The 17,452-nt window shown below is 46.8% G+C and overlaps 1 protein-coding gene across 1 annotated transcript in view; it reads left to right on the top strand.

The window, feature by feature from the left end:
- DNAI1 (dynein axonemal intermediate chain 1) overlaps positions 1 to 17,452 on the top strand; it is a gene marked incomplete at both ends in the record, with an annotated part of 91,430 nt that overhangs the window by 27,017 nt on the left and 46,961 nt on the right. The window contains 4 exons of the mRNA XM_081940455.1: positions 2,740 to 2,867; positions 5,258 to 5,374; positions 7,392 to 7,451; positions 11,336 to 11,470. Coding sequence (XP_081796581.1) covers positions 2,740 to 2,867; positions 5,258 to 5,374; positions 7,392 to 7,451; positions 11,336 to 11,470 — 440 coding nt within the window. The remainder of the gene's footprint in view (positions 1 to 2,739; positions 2,868 to 5,257; positions 5,375 to 7,391; positions 7,452 to 11,335; positions 11,471 to 17,452) is intronic.

Below are 17,452 nucleotides of genomic sequence, written 5' to 3'. Positions count from 1 at the left end.
GGTGAGCAAAAATCCCAGGATCACACGGGGGGACCTAGTGAATGACCTGCAGAGAGCTGGGACCAACGTAACAAAGGCTACCATCAGTAACACACTACGCCGCCAGGGACTCAGATCCTGCAGTGCCAGACGTGTCCCCCTGCTTAAGTCAGTCCATGTCCGGGCCCATCTGAAGTTTGCTAGAGAGCATTTGAATGATCCAGAAGAGGATTGGGAGAATGTCATATGGTCAGATGAAACCAAAATAGAACTGTTTGGTAGAAACACAACTCGTCGTGTTTGGAGGAGAGAGAATGCTGAGTTGCATCCAAAGAACACCATACCTACTGTGAAGCACGGGGGTGGCAACATCATGTTTTGGGGCTGTTTTTCTGCAAAGGGACTAGGACGACTGATCCGTGTACAGGACAGAATGAATGGGGCCATGTATTGTGAGATTTTGAGTGCAAACCTCCTTCCATCAGCAAGGGCATTGAAGATGAAACATGGCTGGGTCTTTTAACATGACAATGATTCCAAACATACTGCCCGGGCAATGAAGGAGTGGCTTCGTAAGAAGGTCCTGGAGTGGCCTAGCCAGTCTCCATATCTCAACCCCATAGAAAACCTTTGGAGGGAGTTGAAAGTCCGTGTTGCCCAGCGACAGCCCCAAAACATCACTGCTTTAGAGGAGATCTGCATGGAGGAATGGGCCAACATACCAGCAACAGTGTGTGCCAACCTTGTGAAGACTTACAGAAAACGTTTGACCTCTGTCATTGCCAACAAAGGATATATAACGAAATATTGAGATGAACTTTTGATACTGACCAAATACTTATTTTCCACCATAATTTGCAAATAAATTATTTCCAAATCAGCCAATGTGATTGTTTGGTCTTTTTTTTTACATTTTGTCTCTCACAGTTGAGGTCTACCTATGATGCCAATTACAGGCCTCTCTCATCTTTTTAAGTGGGAGAACTTGCACAATTGGTGGTTGACTAAATACTTTTTTGCCCCACTGTAAATATGAGCCAGCTGAGGGCAGCAGGTGCCAAAAAAGCCAACACAGTTCTAGGCTGCATCCACAGAGGGATAGAATCAAGATCATGTGAAGGGTTAATACCACCTTATAAGGCCTTGGTAAGGCCACACTTGGAATAGGGGCATCCAGTTTTGGTCGCCACGATGTAGAAAAGATGTGGAGACTCTAGAAAGAGTGCAGAGAAGAGCAACAAAGAGGATTAGGGGACTGGAGGCTAAAACATATGAAGAACAGTTGCAGGAACTGGGTATGTTTAGCTTAAGAGAAAGAAGGACTAGGGGAGACATGATAGCAGTCTTCCAATATCTCAGGGGTTGCCACAAAGAAGAGGGAGTCAAGCTATTCTCCAAGGCACCTGAGGGTAGAACAAGAAGCAATGGGTGGAAACTAATCAAGGAGAGAAGCAACTTAGAACAGAGGAGAAACTTCCTGACAGTTAGAACAATTAATCAGTGGAACAGAAGTTGCCTCCAGAAGTTGTGAATGCCCCAACACTGGAAGTCTTTAAGAAGATGTTGGATAGCCATCTGTCTGGAACGGTATAGGGTTTCCTGCCTAGGCAGGGGGTTGGACTAGAAGGACTCCAAGGTCCCTTCCAACTCTGCTATTATGTATGTGTATATTTGTACTAAATGACTGTTGTAAGTCGAGGACTACCTGTGCTTATTAATTACATTAATTGGCCGCCAATCTTGTATCGAAACAATGCAATAAAGAGGCCTCCCCTGCTGTTTGAAAAGCAAGCAAAGGGGAAATGATTGAAATGCAGCTAAATTATACATGGAATAGAAAAAGTGGTTGGGTGGCCTTCCTCCCTCTTTTAATTGATGGATCATCTGGTGAAGCTACCAAAAAGTTGTACAGATGGCCATAAATATGCATGACTATGAGAGGATTAGATTAATTTATGGACAGCAATGAATCCTGATGGCTACATGTTACTTTCAGAGAGAGTGCTCCTCTCAAACCTTAATCCCAAAGGTGCTTTTTTTCAAGAGGCACCGGGACTTTCTGGTTTTTCTTTTGAAGACGTTTCTCTTCTCATTTGAGAAGCTTTCTCAGCTCTGACTGGATGGTGGGGAAGGGAAGGATTTATACTCCTTGCAGACAGCTGGTCATTTGCATTCTTTTAGAGGGTCATGGAGGCCACTTGGAGATTTGTCTGTGTCCTCAGGGTCCCCTGAGTGGTGCAAATGATTCATGTAGTCCAAATTCTTTTCTCTAGAAATCCATTCCTACTCCCACCCCATTCCAAGGGTCTCCATCCCAAATTGTGTAGCTAAAAGTCTGTAGAGATTCTCAGCCATCCAAGGTCCTGATTGTCCCAAAAGTGCCTTTTCAAGAGGCAACTGGACTTTCTGGTTTTTTTCTTTGAAGACGTTTCTCTTCTCATCCAAAAAGCTTCTTCCGCTCTGCTTGGATGGTGGGGAATGGAAGGATTTATACTCCTTGCAGGCAGTTGGTCCTTAGAGGGTCGTTGAGGCCACTTGGAGGTTTGTTTATCTGTGTCCTCAGGGTCACCTGAGTGGTGTAAATGGGGGTGGATCCTTCATGGCTGCGGGATGTTTTCTCCTCTGTGCCGCCATCCTGCAGCCCAGAAGGCTCCACCCCCATTTGCACTAACATTTCCCCATTGGTGATGAGGCAGTATTCTGCAGGGGCTTCTGAAATAAATGTGTTGTTTTTGTTCCCCTTCTCCGTTTCGTTCTTAGTGGCGGGTCCTGTTTCGTCCCTGGTTGTGGACTTCGATGCCCTCGACGCTGAACTGAAAGAAGCCGAAGCCGAAGGAGGCGAAGAAGAAGAAACGGAAGTGGTAATAGGAGAGAAAGTGGAATCGCCGGTAAGGCTTCAGAGCAATCTTCTATCTGAGGGTGGTCAGATTGGCAGAGTTGGAAGGGAGCTTGGAGGTCATCTAGTCCACTCCCCCAAGCAGGAGACCCTCTACCATTTCTGACAAATGGCAGTCCAATCTCCTCTTGAAAGCCTCCAGGGATGAAGCTCCCAGAACCTCTGAAGGCAACTTCTGTTCCATGGGTTGATTGCTCTCCCTGCCGGAAAATTCCTCCTTATTTCCAGGTTGAATCTCTCTCCCCTTGGTCAGTTTCCATCCATTGTTCCTTCTCTGGCCTTTGGGGGCTTTGGAGAATAGCTTGTCCCCCTCCTCTCTGTGGCAGCCCCTCAAATATTGGAAGATGCTATCGTGTCTCCCCTGGTCCTTCTCTTCCCTAGACTATCCAGGCCCAGTTCTTGCAACCGTCCATTGTATCTTTTAGCCTCCAGTCCCCTCATCATCCTGGTTGCTCTTCTCTGCACTCTTTCTAGAGTCTCAACATCTTTTTTATAGTGACCAAAACTGAATGGAATACTCTAGGTGTGGCCTTACTAAGGCTTTATAGAATGGCATTAGTACCTCCCTTGATCTTGATTGTGTCCCTCTGTTAATGCAGTTTAGGATTGCATTGGTCCTTGACTTATGACTGCAATGGAGCCCAAAAGTTTTGTTTGCTAATTGAGACAATGGTTGAGTTTTGCTCCATTTCACAACTTTCTTGCCAGAATTGTTCAGTGCAGCACTGCACTTCTTACATTAGTCATCTGGTTGTTAAGTGAATCTGACTGTCAGGGTTCCAAATAGCATCCAAAATTAAATCAGATTCCGAGGCAAAGTATTGCTCAAAGTCCCAGTTGATTAAGAGAGCCATGTTGGCACATCTGGGAAAACCCGAATCTGAAAGCTTCCCAGTTTCCCCCACCCAGTTGAAAGTTCAAGATCTTGCCCCCACATCCACAAGTCCATCCCATGGTCCAATCTCCCACTGCTATGTTGGTATCTTCCACCCATCCAGTTCCGGTCAGGTGCAGAGTTGCAAAGACAAAGGATGACCTTGGCTTTCTAGAAAGGATTTTGTTATGGCTGCATCTCATCTAACTCCGTACAATTCCCCCTCCCATTTTCCCACCATAGAAAATGTATAGTAGAATAGAATATTAGTGTGGCAGGCCAAAGATCCCAAAAGGAAACTGGCTGCAGGCCTGACGCTGACTTCACCATTGACCTGGCTGGCCAGAAGGCCGCAAAATGGTTCACGTGACCCCAGGACAGTGGGGTCAGCATAAATAGGAGTCAGTTGCCAAGCATCTGAATTTTGATCACGTGACTGTGGGGAGGCCACAACAGTCAACAATTGTAATGTCTGTAGAGATTCTCTGTCCTCCAGGTCCTGGTTGTCCCAACGGTGCTTTTTCAAGAGGCAACTGGATTCTCTGCTTTTTCTTTGAAGACATTTCGCTTCTCATCCCAGAAGCTTCTTCAGCTCTGACTGGATGGTGGGGAAGGGAAAGAATCATGTTCCTTGCAGACAGCTGGCCATTTGCATCCTTTTTAGAGGGTCCTTGAGGCCACTTGGAGGTTTGTCTGTGTCCTCGGGATCACCTGAGGGGTGCAAATGGTTGTGGAGCCTTCTTGCATACAGGACAAAAACACCCTGCAAAAAGCACAAGTCCACAACACAGTCCTTTCAGCAGCCCCAAGAAGGCTCCACGCAATTTTATTATTATTATTAAATTAGCCCCTATATGAGGGGAGTGGGTAGTTAAGAAGATAGATAGATAGATAGATAGATAGATAGATAGATAGATAGATAGATAGATGGATGGATGGATGGATGGATGGATGGATGGATGGATGGATGGATGGATGGATGGATGGATGGATGGATGGATGGATGGATGTGGGTGGATGATAGATAGATAGATAGATAGATGGATGGATGGATGGATGGATGGATGGATGGATGGATGGATGGATGTGGGTGGATGATAGATAGATAGATAGATAGATAGATAGATAGATAGATAGATAGATGGATGGATGGATGGATGGATGGATGGATGGATGGATGGATGGATGGATGGATGGATGGATAGATAGATAGATGGATAGATAGATAAAGGGATGGAGGGATGAATGGATGAATGGACAGATAGATGGAGGGAGGGAAGGATGGGAGGGAGGGAAGGATGGGTGGAGGGATGGTTGGATGGAGAGATGGAGGGATGGACCGATAAGCCAACCAACCAATTGTCTTCCTAATCCTTTGAGTTTGATGATGGATTGAGTCTTTCCGTCAGAATCAATTATCATTCAATCTTGGGTGAGCAGCCCTTATGAAGATTGGAATCCTTGCTAGTTTTCAGCTCGGTCTCCTTCCTTCCTTCCTCCTCCAACAGGAGATCCTGGTGGAGAAAGAGGAGGAGGCCCCCACACGAGGCATCCAGGAGCGGAAGCTGACCAACCAGTTTAATTTCAGCGAAAGAGCCTCCCAGACCTACAACAACCCTGTCAGGGTAGGAATCCTCCCTTCCCTTTGGATCCCGGGCAAAGCTCCCTTTTCCGGGGCTCTTTCAAGCAGGCTAGAGGTTGTCCTTGACTTACGACCACAGTTGAGCCCCCCCCCCATTTCAGTTGCTAAACGAGATAGTTGTTAAGCGAGTTTCACCCCATTTCATGACCTTTCTCGCTACAGTTGTTAAGTGAATCACAGCAGTGGTTAAATTAGTCCCATGGTTGTAAAGTGAATCGGTCTTCCCCCTTGACTCTGCTTGTCAGAAGGTCGTAAAAAGGGATCACATGACACCCCCCCCCCAGGATGCTGCAACCATCATAGATACAGATCGCCCTGGACTTCACCACAATAATTGGGTTTAAACGTATGTTGTTAAGTGAGACATTCATTGAGACTTGCCCCATGTTATGACTTTTTTTGGCCTTTTGAATCACTGCAGCTGTTAAGTGAGTCACATGGCTGTTAGGTGATGTTCACGGTCCCTCAGACTGTTGGGGGGGGGCAGACCGGCTGGGAGGGCATGGCTAGGTGGTCATGTGACTGGGTTGGCGTGGCCAACGCAGCAATCCATTAAACAACGCACATAAATTAAAGGTTAATTTGTTTTGCTCCTGGGGGTGTTTTCTTTGCTTTTCTTTGCATGTGGCTCTTTTGGCTGCCTTTTTCTTTTTCCTAGATCTTGTGGTCCCACTTCAGGAAACTCAGCTTGGCAGCAATTCTTCCCAGCCCCAAGGAGCTTGAGAAATCTCTTTCTCTCTCTCTCTCTCTCTCTCTCTCTCTCTCTCTATATATATATATATATATATATATATATATATATATATGTATATGTATATGTATATGTATATGTATATGTATATGTATATGTATATGTATATGTATATGTCTCCCTCTCTCTTTCTCTCTCTCTTTCTCTGTCTCTCTCCCTCTTTTTCTGTCTCTCTATCTCTCCCTCTCTCTTTCTCTCCCTTTCCCTCTTTTTCTGTCTCTCTCTCTCTCTCTCTCTGTCTCCCTCTATATCTCTCTGTCTCCCTCTCTCTTTCTCTCTCTGTCTCCCTTTCTTCCTCTCTCTCTGTCTCCCTCTCTCTGTGTCTCTCTCCCTCTTTTTCTGTCTCTCTCTCTCTTTCTCTCTGTCTCTGTCTCTGTGTCTCCCTGTATATCTCTCTGTCTCCCTTTCTCCCTGTCTCTTTCTCTCTCTGTCTCCCTTTCTGTCTCTCTCTCTGTCTCCCTCTTTTTCTGTCTCCCTCTCTCTGTGTGTCTCTCCCTCTTTTTCTGTTTCTCTTTCTCTGTCTCCCTCTCTCTTTTTCTTTCTCTCCCTCTCCCTCATTTTCTGTCTCTCTCTCTTTCTCTCTGTCTCTGTGTCTCCCTCTATATCTCTCTGTCTCCCTCTCTCTTTCTTTCTCTCTGTCTCCCTTTCTCCCTCTCTCTTTATCTGTCTCCCTCTCTCTGTCTCCCTCTCTCTTTCTGTCTCTGTCTCTTTCTCTCTTTCTCTCTGTGTGTGTCTCTCTTGTCTCTCTCCCTGTCTTTCTGTCTCTCTCTGTCTGTCTGTCTGTCTGTCTGTCTGTCTGTCTGTCTCTCTCTCTCTCTCTCTCTCTGTATCTCTCTGTATCTCTCTCTCTTTCTCTGTCTATCTTCTGGAGGTGGGGGAGGTGAAAAATGGGCCTGTTTTTGCCCTCCTGGGGCACCTCCGTGCCTCCAGAAGGATTCTGCAGACAAAATCCAGGGGAAAACGGCCCGTTTTTTGGCCAAAACCAGTCCATTTTCACCATTTTTGGCCTCCTGGACGGGCTGATGTGGGCGGGGCAGCCTTGTGGGCCCGTGAGGGCCAGATTAATGTGCCGCATGTGCCCCCCACACCTGGGCCATAGTTTGAGGACCCATGGTGTAACTCTTGTCCCGCGTGCAGAAAATTTCCCTGTGGCGAGTTGTCATAGACCCACCCTTGGAACTCCCCAAAAAAATAGCTGTGCATTGTTCCAATGCTGGGATGAAATGCTTGACAAACTTCTTTCTTACAGGACAGGGCCTGCCAGATGGAGCCCCCACCCAGAGCCACTTTCTCGGACACCGCTAACCAGGTAACTGCTGCTTTCTTCCTTGTGGGTCTGCCAGGGCATCTGTGCATCCAGTCCAGCCTCTGTCAACAGAGGGATAGGATACAATCCTAGGCTGCATGAACAGAGGGAGAGAATCAAGATCCTGTGAAGTGTTAATACCACTTTATAATGCCTTGGTAAGGCCACACTTGGAATCCGGCATCCAGTTTTGATCGCCACGATGTAGAAAAGATGTGGAGACTCTAGAGAGAGTGCAGAGAAGAGCAACAAAGAGGATGAGGGGTTGTTTTGGTCAGTCGTGTGCGATTCATGTCGACCCCATGGACAACGTTCCTCCAGGCCTTCCTGTCCTTTGCCATCCCCTGGAGTCCATTGAAGCTCACGCCGACTGCTTCGGTGACTCCATCCAGCCACCTCCTTCTTTGCCATCCCCTTCTTCTTCTTCTTTTGCCCTCCATCGTTCCCAGCATGAGGCTCTTCTCCAGGGAGTCCTTCTTCCTTCTCATCAGGTGGCCAAAGTCTTTGAGTTTCCTCTTCAGGATCTGGCCTTCTAAAGAGCAGTCAGGGTTGATCTCCTCTAGGACTGGCTGGTTGGATGGCCTTGCAGTCCAAGGGACTCAATGCAGGAGTCTTCTCCGACCCATTGTGACCCCATGAACAACATTCCTCCAGGCCTTCCTGTCCTTGACCATCCTCTGGAGTCCATTTAAACTCATGCCGGCTGCTTTGGTGATTCCATCCAGCCCCCTCCTTCTCTGCCATCCCCTTCTTCTTATTTTGCCCTCAGCTGTTCCCAGCATTAGGCTCTTCTCCAGGGAGTCCTTCCTTCTCATTAGGTGGCCAGTGAGAATGAATGACTAGGTGATTGGAGGCTAAAACATATGAAGAAAGGCTGCAAGAACTGGGTATGTCTAGTGTCAACTCCTAAAGTTGTCATAGTGAGAGAAGGGTGCATTCCACACATACTTTCAGCTCTGATTACTACTCTGGTTTCTCTTCAGATCGTATAAATCTTTCGCAGCAGGCTTGGGAGGGGTGCACCTCATAGGGGAATGTGATTTATGACACAGACTGAGGGGAGGAAAGGAACAGGGGTAAAGTTCAGCTATAACTCAATCAAAACTTAGATCTGCCTGCGAAAAGATCTTGCCCAAAATAAATGTTCCTAATAAATGACTAATTTTTTTTTGAAGTTTGGTCCGAGGCTCATGAATCAATTAGGGCATTTTTTGGAAACCTGACATCTAGTTTAATGAAAAAAAAGGACCAGGGGAGACATGATAGCAGTCTTCCAATATCTCAGGGGTTGCCACAAAGAAGAGGGAGTCAAACTATTCTCCAAGGCACCTGAGCGTAGAACAAGAAGCAATGGGTGGAAACTAATCAAGGTGAGAAGTAACTTAGAACTGAGGAGAAATTTCCCGACAGTGAGAACAATTAACCAGTGGAACAGCTTGCCACCAGAAGTTGTCGGTGCTCCATCACTGGAGGCTTTCAAGTAGAGATTGGACTGCCATTTGTCTGGAATGGGATAGCAGAGTGGGTATTCCGCAGGTTCTGACCAGCTCTGGAGAACCGGTAGCAGAAAATTTGAGTAGTTCAGACAACCGGTAAATACCACCTCTGCCTGGCCCCACCCTCATCTATTCTCTGCCTCCCGAGTCCCACCTGATGGGGAGGGAATGGGGATTTTACAGTATCCATCTCCTGCCATGCCTACCAGGCCACGCCACGCCCACTGTGCCAGTATTAAAAACAATTGAATCCCACCTCTGGGTATCGGGTCTCCTGCCAGAGCAGGGGTCTGGACTAGAAGACCTTCAAGGTCCCATCCAACAGTTATTCTGTTAGTCAGTGCAACGTCTTGCCTCCAGAAGTTATGGGTGCTCCATCGCTGGAGGTTTTCGAGAAGAGATCAGACAACCCTTTGTGTCTCCTGCATTTGTTCCAAGCAACTGAGGACAATCTTTGAGAAATCTGACTTAGGAATCTTGTTACGTGTGTCTGAATGATTTTAGACTTTGAGGTGCTGGGGGAAAAATAACGTGTTCAAGCTTTTGCAATGTAACACCCATGGAATTGAAGTTCTACTCAAGAAATAGGGGGAGAGGGGGTGAAAGAGGGCACAAGTGAGGTACAGGAAGGTAATTTAAAATAAAATGCAGATAGAAGATTTCACTGGGATTGACAAAGGGGAAGATCCCACAAGACAGAAACCACAAAACAGTAAGGGAGGAAGGAGAACAGGGAAAACCCTGGGGAAAGTTACTCGGATAATAAAAGTAAATACCCTGAAGAAAAGATGCAATCACCACAAAAATAGGAAAAAGACGAAGTTAGGAGAAAAGGGGAGAAGAAGAAAAAGAATTAAAAGTGGAGTTTTTGAGAGCCCAAGAGAAAATGGTTAAAAGAGAAAGAAAGGAGAAGAGAGTTACATTAGTAGACCAAAGAGAAATAATAGTAAGATTGTCATTGTTATATAATGAATAAAGAAATAAAGAAATTATTGTATGTTGTTAATTGTACAAAAATTGAAAGAAATGCTCTTTGTGTTCAAATTGAATTAGAAGATATATGTTGTTTACAGTAAAATACACCAATGGAGAAAATAAGAAAGGGATATTTGGGGTAACTTTGAAGGGGCAATGGAAGATATTGTTTATGTATTAAGAAAAACAAGTGTAAAGATGAAAATAATAGGAGAGAATAATTTGGCTGAAAGTGAAAAGAAAACTTTGATGTAAAATGGACTATGTAAATGAGAAGGTGTGTAAGGGCTCCTCTCCTAACTTAAGAGGATGAAGACTCTTGAAACAGAGTATTTCAAAAGGAACCTTTTATTAAGAAGAATGGAAGCCATTAAATTCAAAGCAACATCTGAATCCCCTTAGGCAATGCAAGTAGAATTAAAGCAATAGAGACCCCTCCCATTTGTTAGAATGCAGATTCTAGCCAATACGCAAGTGTGAAGATGTTTCCTTTATCAACTGCCCGGAGAGCTGAATAAACATACATTCCCATGGCTACCTTCTGTTAGACAGTAAAGTGAAACGTCCCACATGGCCATCATAAACATTCCCCCAAAAGGTGATGGGATCTCAGGCATTTCAGTGCCAGGAAACCAGTTGTAAATATCAATTGTCACAGGCACTGCCAATAAATTGACTCCAAGGGCCCCCTCCTCCCAACTGAAAGGCAGTATCACTTTTAGGAATCTGACAGGGTGTAAAAGAAAAAAATCCGGGCAATGCTTTGTTCCTATAATATATATAATTTGTATTAAAAAAATAAAAAAAATCTTGAATTGGAATTGAAGGTCTGTTTAACGTTATTTTTCCTCTTTTTCTGTGTGCCTGGCAGGATCTTAGCTCTTCCTCCCTGTCCTTAGTTATAGGCACTTGGGGAATTTTCTTATGGAACAGTGAAAGAGCTTTGCTTCCAGATTCTACCTTTCTATCTTCTTTGCTTTTTCCTTCCCTCCTTCCTAAACCCACTTTCTTGTTTGCTGCAGTTCTTTCTTGCTTGGGCCTCTCTCAGCCTGGACGTCTCCCTCTCCTTCATCCTGTTTCGATTCCTGTTTGGGATTCAAATTTTGCAAACCTTTGCGCGCAGGTACTGTTGCACGACGGTAATTGGCACATCTCTAATTTTGGTTGTGTTGCTTTCTATGCTTGCTTGGCATTTTCTAGGAGAATACATGGGGACCGAATTAGTGTTTTTTCAAGCTTGGTAAGAGATGTGGACTTCAACTCCCAGAATTCAGCTATGCTGGCTGGGGAATTCTGGGAGTTGAAGTCCACACCTTTCACAGCTGCCAAGTTTGAAAAACACTGGACTAGCTGAACCAAAAAAAGCATCTTCCGCTTCTGTGAATCTACGACTGATGCTCTCTTTGCCCCTCTTAGTGGACCATCTACGACGTTTATGTGGAAGAACTTCAAAAACTGGAAAAGTCAAAGGAGAAAGAAAAACAGAAAGCTCCCGTGACCAAGAAGGAAGACAAAATGATGGGAAGGAAATTAACCTCTATGGAATCACAGGTGCTGTTGCATCTCTCTGTGTTGTGTTAAGTGTGCTTTAATTCTAGTCTTTCTTCAGGCCATCATCGTATCTCCACCTTTTAATAGAAAAGAATGGAATGGAATGGAATAGAGTAGAATAGAAGATAGGATAGGATAGAATAGGATTAGAAAATATGGAATGGAATGGAACAGAACAGGATTCTTTATTGGCCAAGTGTGATTAGACCAGGGGTGTCCAAACTTGGGAACTTTAAGACTTGTGGACTTCAACTCCCAGAATTCCCCATGGGGAATTCTGGGAGTTGAAGTCCACAAGTCTTAAAGTTCCCAAGTTTGGACACCCCTGGATTAGACACACAAGGAATTTGTCTTTGGTGCATATGTTCTCAGTATACATAAAGAAAAATAAAACAGAATACATTCATCAATATTAGCCAATTAAATAAAATTCTCTTCTGGTCGCTCTAGCTGATATTTTATATAGGTAGTCCTCAACTTACAACCATTCGTTTAGTGACCGTTCAAAGTTCTAATGGCACTGAAAAAGTGACTGATGGCCATTTTTCACACAACCATTGCAGCACCCCCGTGGTCACATGATGTACATTCAGATAGCTTGGCAACTGACTTGTATTTATGACAGTCACAGTGTCCTGGGGTCACGTGATCCCCTTTTGCGACCTCCTGACCAGTAAAGTCAATGGGGAAGGCAGATTCACTTAACAACCATGTTCCTGACTTAACAACTGCAGCGATACCCTTAACAATTGGGGCCAGAAAGGTCATGAAATTGGTCAAAACTCACTTAATGACTCTCTCTCTCAGAAAGTTGGGGCTCAACTCTGGTCGTAAGTTGAGGACTACCTGTACATCAAACTCCAAAAAACCCTCAGAAAGGTTTTATGGGACCAGATGTCAACTGCCTGACTAGTGTATGTGAAATAAGGAAACACTCTGGGAAGCTTCGAATTCTCTAAAGTAAAACTTTATCGGATACAGCATTTTGGTACTGAAGAATCAAAACCAGCTCCGGTTTTCCCACACAAACGCTTGCTTAGTTAAACAATAGCTTCCCTTTCTCACCACATCTGGTTAACCACATTGTCCAATTATAAGACGTCTTCCTGTTATAGGAACAGTCCGTCTCTTTCTCCAGCATCTGCAGCGGTGACCTTGATGGTTTCCAGGCTCTCACGATCTCCACATACACTCTTGACATTCCATTTCCCCCTTCCCTCTGCCAGTTCATTGGCAAGTTAGGTTTGAAAGAAGCAAAGTGGTTCAATCTTAACAGGCTAGTCCAGTGAGGTTTCTGGAAGAAGGATAAGGAGGGAGGAGGAGGAGGAGGAGGAGGAGGAGGAGGAGGAGGAGGGAGACTGTGGGGCCCTTGGTGCTCTCTGAGCTTGGCTGATTTCTTGCAGATGTTTCATGACCCAACTAGGTAACATCATCAGCACTAGAAATGAGTGGGGTTTGCTCTCTGTTTAAATTCAAGTGCCTTGGTCAGGGTTGCTAGTGTTATTGGTTTCTTGATTAGACTATTTTTTACTGCTTCGTTGTTGGTAAGGGAATAGAAATAGAATAGAATAGAAGTTAAGATAATAGAGAATAGAATAGAATAGAAGTTAAGAGAATAGAGAATAGAATAGAAGAGAATAGAGAATGGAATAGAATAGAACAGAAGAATAGAATAGAATACAAGTTAAGAGAAGAGAAGAGAAGAGAGAATAGAGAATAGAATAGAACTGAAGAATAGAATAGAATAGAAGTTAATAATAATAATAAATAATAATAAATATTTATTTCTTAGCCGCACCCTCTCCCGAAGGACTCGGGGCGGCGTACAACAAAACATAGGAAATAAATATATCGACATACATATAACAAAACATATACCAAGACATATATACGACATATACAAGGAGGAGGTGAACTGATAGATAAAAACAAGTAAAAACACAATGTTTAAAAACCCCTAAATAAATTGAATACAATTAAAATCCCCCAAATAAAAAACCCGTCAGGAGCGATATAGTTGGATCAAAGTTGAGCCAGGCCAGCAACTTGAAAAAGGTGGGTCTTGAGCTTTACACGAAAGGAGCGGAGGTCAGAGGTATTCCTAATATCCGGGGGGAGGTCATTCCACAGGGCTGGGCCCGCCACAGAGAAGGCTCTACTCCTAGGCGCCGCCCCTCGACACTGTCTGGTGGACGGCACCTGGAGGAGGCCCTCTCTGTGCGAGCGGATTGGTCGCAGGGATGTATGGGGCAGAATACGATCCCGCAAGTAACTAGGTCCTAAGCCATGGAGCGCTTTAAAGATTGTTATCAAAACCTTGAAACGCACCCGATAGACCACAGGAAGCCAGTGCAGCTCGCGCAGGAATGGTGTCACATGGGAGTACCTAGTACTCCCCATAATTACCCGCGCGGCTGCATTCTGGACCAACTGTAGCCTCCGGGTGCATTTCAAGGGAAGCCCCATGTAGAGAGCGTTACAGTAGTCCAAGCGAGACGTCACCAGCGCATGAGTGACTGTGCGCAAGGCGTCCCGGTCCAGTAGGGGGCGCAATTGGCGCACCAGGCGAACCTGGTGGAACGCCCCCCTTGCCACGGCTGTCACATGGTCATCCATGGACAGCCGGGCATCCAGGAGGACGCCCAAATTGCGCGCCCGCTCCACGGGGGCAAGTTGAATGCCCCCGATGGCCAATGATGGAATTAATTGGCTGAACCGGGGAGCCGGTACCCACAGCCACTCCGTCTTGGAGGGGTTGAGTTTGAGTCGGTTGTCATCCATCCAGATCCGTACGGCTTCCACACACCGGGACATCACTTCGATGGCCTCGTTGGGGTGGTTCGGGGTGGAAAAGTACAGCTGAGTATCATCAGCGTACAGATGGTATCCCACCCCGAAACCACGGATGATCTCACCCAGCGGCTTCATATATGTGTTGAACAGGAGTGGCGAGAGGACCGACCCCTGTGGCACCCCACAAGTAAGGGGGCGTAGGGTCGACCTCTCCTCCCCTGCCAACACACGCTGCGTCCGGCCAGAAAGGTAGGAGCTGAACCACCGCAAAACGGTGCCCCGGACCCCCAACCCCTCCAGCCGGCGCAGCAGGATACCATGGTCGATGGTATCAAAAGCCGCCGAGAGGTCTAATAGGACCAGGATAGAGGAACAACCTCTATCTCTGGCCCTCCAGAGATCATCCACCAACGCGACCAAGGCCGTCTCCGTGCTGTGACCGGGGCGGAAGCCGGACTGGCGCGGGTCTAGATAATCATTTTTCTCCAGATGCCGTGGAAACTGGTAGGCCACCACACTCTCTACAACCTTCGCCAAAAAGGGAAGGTTGGAGACAGGACGATAATTGGCCAGCTCCAAAGGATCCAGGGAAGGCTTCTTGAGCAAGGGTCTCACCACCGCCTCTTTCAAGGCGGCCGGGAGAGACCCCTCGCTCAGCGAGGCGTTCACTAGGCCCAGGAGCCAGTCTCGTGTAACCTCCCAGGATGCCAGTACAAGCCAGGAGGGGCACGGGTCCAATAAACATGTGGTGGGTCGCAGTCGTCCACGCAATCTGTCCAAATCCTCGATGGCAACCAAGTCAAACTCCTCCCAGGTCGATTCCTCAAGACTCGCCACGGACGTCTCCATAGGACCACTAACAGGGACCCAATCCTTCCGAATTTGAGCGATTTTATCCTGCAGGTATTTCCCAAATTCCTCTGCCCTGCCCTGTAGAGGGGCCTCCTGCGGCCTCTGAAACAAGAGGGAGCGGGACACCCGAAACAGGGTGGCAGGGCGGTTCTCTGCGGATGCAATGAGAGTGGCACAATATTGGCGTTTGGCCACTCTCTATGCCACAAGGTACGTCCTTAAATGGGCTCGTGCCTGTGTTCGATCAAGTTCGGAACGAGAGGATCTCCAACGACTCTCTAGACGTCTCTTGCGGCATTTCATCACCCTCAGCTCCTCGGTAAACCAAGGGGCCAGGGTGGATCGTTGCCGCCGGAGAGGCCGCAAAGGCGCCACCCGGTTCAAGGCCCCGGTAGTCGCATTATTCCACGCGACCACCAGGTCCTCTACCCGGGGGCGGGTCAAGGTTACAGGAGGTGGCCCAAGCTCCGTCTGGAACCTATCTGGTTCCATCAGGCGCCTGGGGCGGAACCATCTAGTGCTTTCCGGTTCCGCCTCCCCGCAGCGGGAGGTAGCACCAGGGAAGTCAAGACGAAGGAGTGAGTGATCTGACCATGACAGGGGAGTGATGGTTAAGTCCCCTCCTCCCAGATCACTCAACCACTGGCCAGAGACAAAAACGAGGTCCAGAGTGTGTCCTCCCTCGTGTGTCGGGCCCTGAATCATTTGAGTCAGGTCCATGGCTGTCATGGAAGCCATGAACTCCCGAACCCCCTCTGATGCTTCTCCCATCGATGGCAGGTTAAAATCCCCCATCACTAAAAGTTTGGGGGTCTCAACCGCCACCGATGCGATCAGCTCGAGGAGTTCAGGCAGGGCCGCTGATGTATAGCGAGGAGCCAGGTATACTATCAGCAGGCCCAACTGTCTCCCAGGGCCCCATTTCACAACAAGGGATTCACATCCGGACGTCTGTGGCGCAGTAGACTCCCTCGGCTCTAAGTCCTCCCGAATAATTACTGCCACCCCACTGCCCCTTCCCCGGGCCCGGGGCTGATGAAATGCTCGGTAGCCTGGTGGGCACATTTCCACGAGGGGAAGACCTCCCTCGTGGCCCAACCAGGTCTCCGTTATTCCCGCGAGGTCCGGCTCCCCCTCTAAAATTAGATCGTGAATGAGGGGGGCCTTGTTAACAACGGACCTCGCATTGCATAACAACAGCCTCAGGCCCTGGGTCTGTAACTCTTGACCACCTAGACCGCAGGGATTGGTACAAGCGACCGGGTGTAACCAGCAACCACGGTCTCCCAACCGACTATAAGTTCTTAATCTGTCCTCGTATCTGCCCCTCCCTGCGACCGTTGGAATTAAAGAGCCCTGTATAGGAATGATATCCTCCCCCTCCTCCTCCCTTCCGCTCCTTCTGCTCACGACCACACCTGGAGGCCCAGCTCTCACATCGCTCCTGATCTGACCCACCCGCCCCCGCTCCCCCACCCTGGAGCCCCCTAAAAAGGATAGAAAACATTTCATTAAAAACCCCCTAAGTTTGCGCTTCCTCCACCTCTCTGGGTTCACAAACCCGTCATCAAGGTGGGCCCCGGAGGGGGCAAAGGGCCATGCCTGCGAGAGGGGGGATTCCCGCAGCTGGAGCAAGTCCGACCTCGAATACGTAATGGTAAAAAGCTATGACAAAGTCAGGGTGCTGTTGATGTTAAAATCAATAAGCCAGGATCTAATGGGAGGAAAGAAATGTCCACGATCACAACTAGGTGGGAAGATCTTATGTTGGCCAGGTGATCGGTTGGAAGATGGATGGTAAATAAATAGATGGAGGCCTGGGTGCGGTCCATTATGGGCGGAAGAGGGCAGATAGTTTGTAGTAGCTAGTTAAGAGAAGAGAATAGAGAATAGAATAGAACTGAAGAATAGAATAGAATAGAAGTTAAGAGAATAGAATAGAATAGAGAATAGAATAGAACAGAAGAACAGAATAGAATACAAGTTAAGAGAAGAGAGAGTAGAATAGAAGAAAATAGAACTGAAGAATAGAATAGAATAGAAGTTAAGAGAAGAGAAGAGAAGTTAAGAGAGAATAGAATAGAATAATAACCTTATGGTCACTTTGAATGTACACTAATTGGCATACATTAAAATGAAATTCCATTGCATACAGCTCTGAAAGGTTACCACCTCTAATATACACCACATGAACACAATAAAATAAATAAATAAATACAAAATTATGCACAAACCTATATTCTGTGACAGAGAAACAACACAGACTGCTGTGGATGTATGCATGTAACATGGCGAGAAAGACGAATCTTGCCAGTTTACCAGACGAACAGCCTAGGG

Source organism: Natrix helvetica (assembly GCF_964273705.1).
Source record: "Natrix helvetica genome assembly, chromosome: 2".
NCBI classification, from domain to species: domain Eukaryota; kingdom Metazoa; phylum Chordata; class Lepidosauria; order Squamata; family Natricidae; genus Natrix; species Natrix helvetica.
The sequence above is the reverse complement of the archived record's forward strand: the minus strand, read 5'-3'. Positions and strand labels throughout refer to the sequence as shown.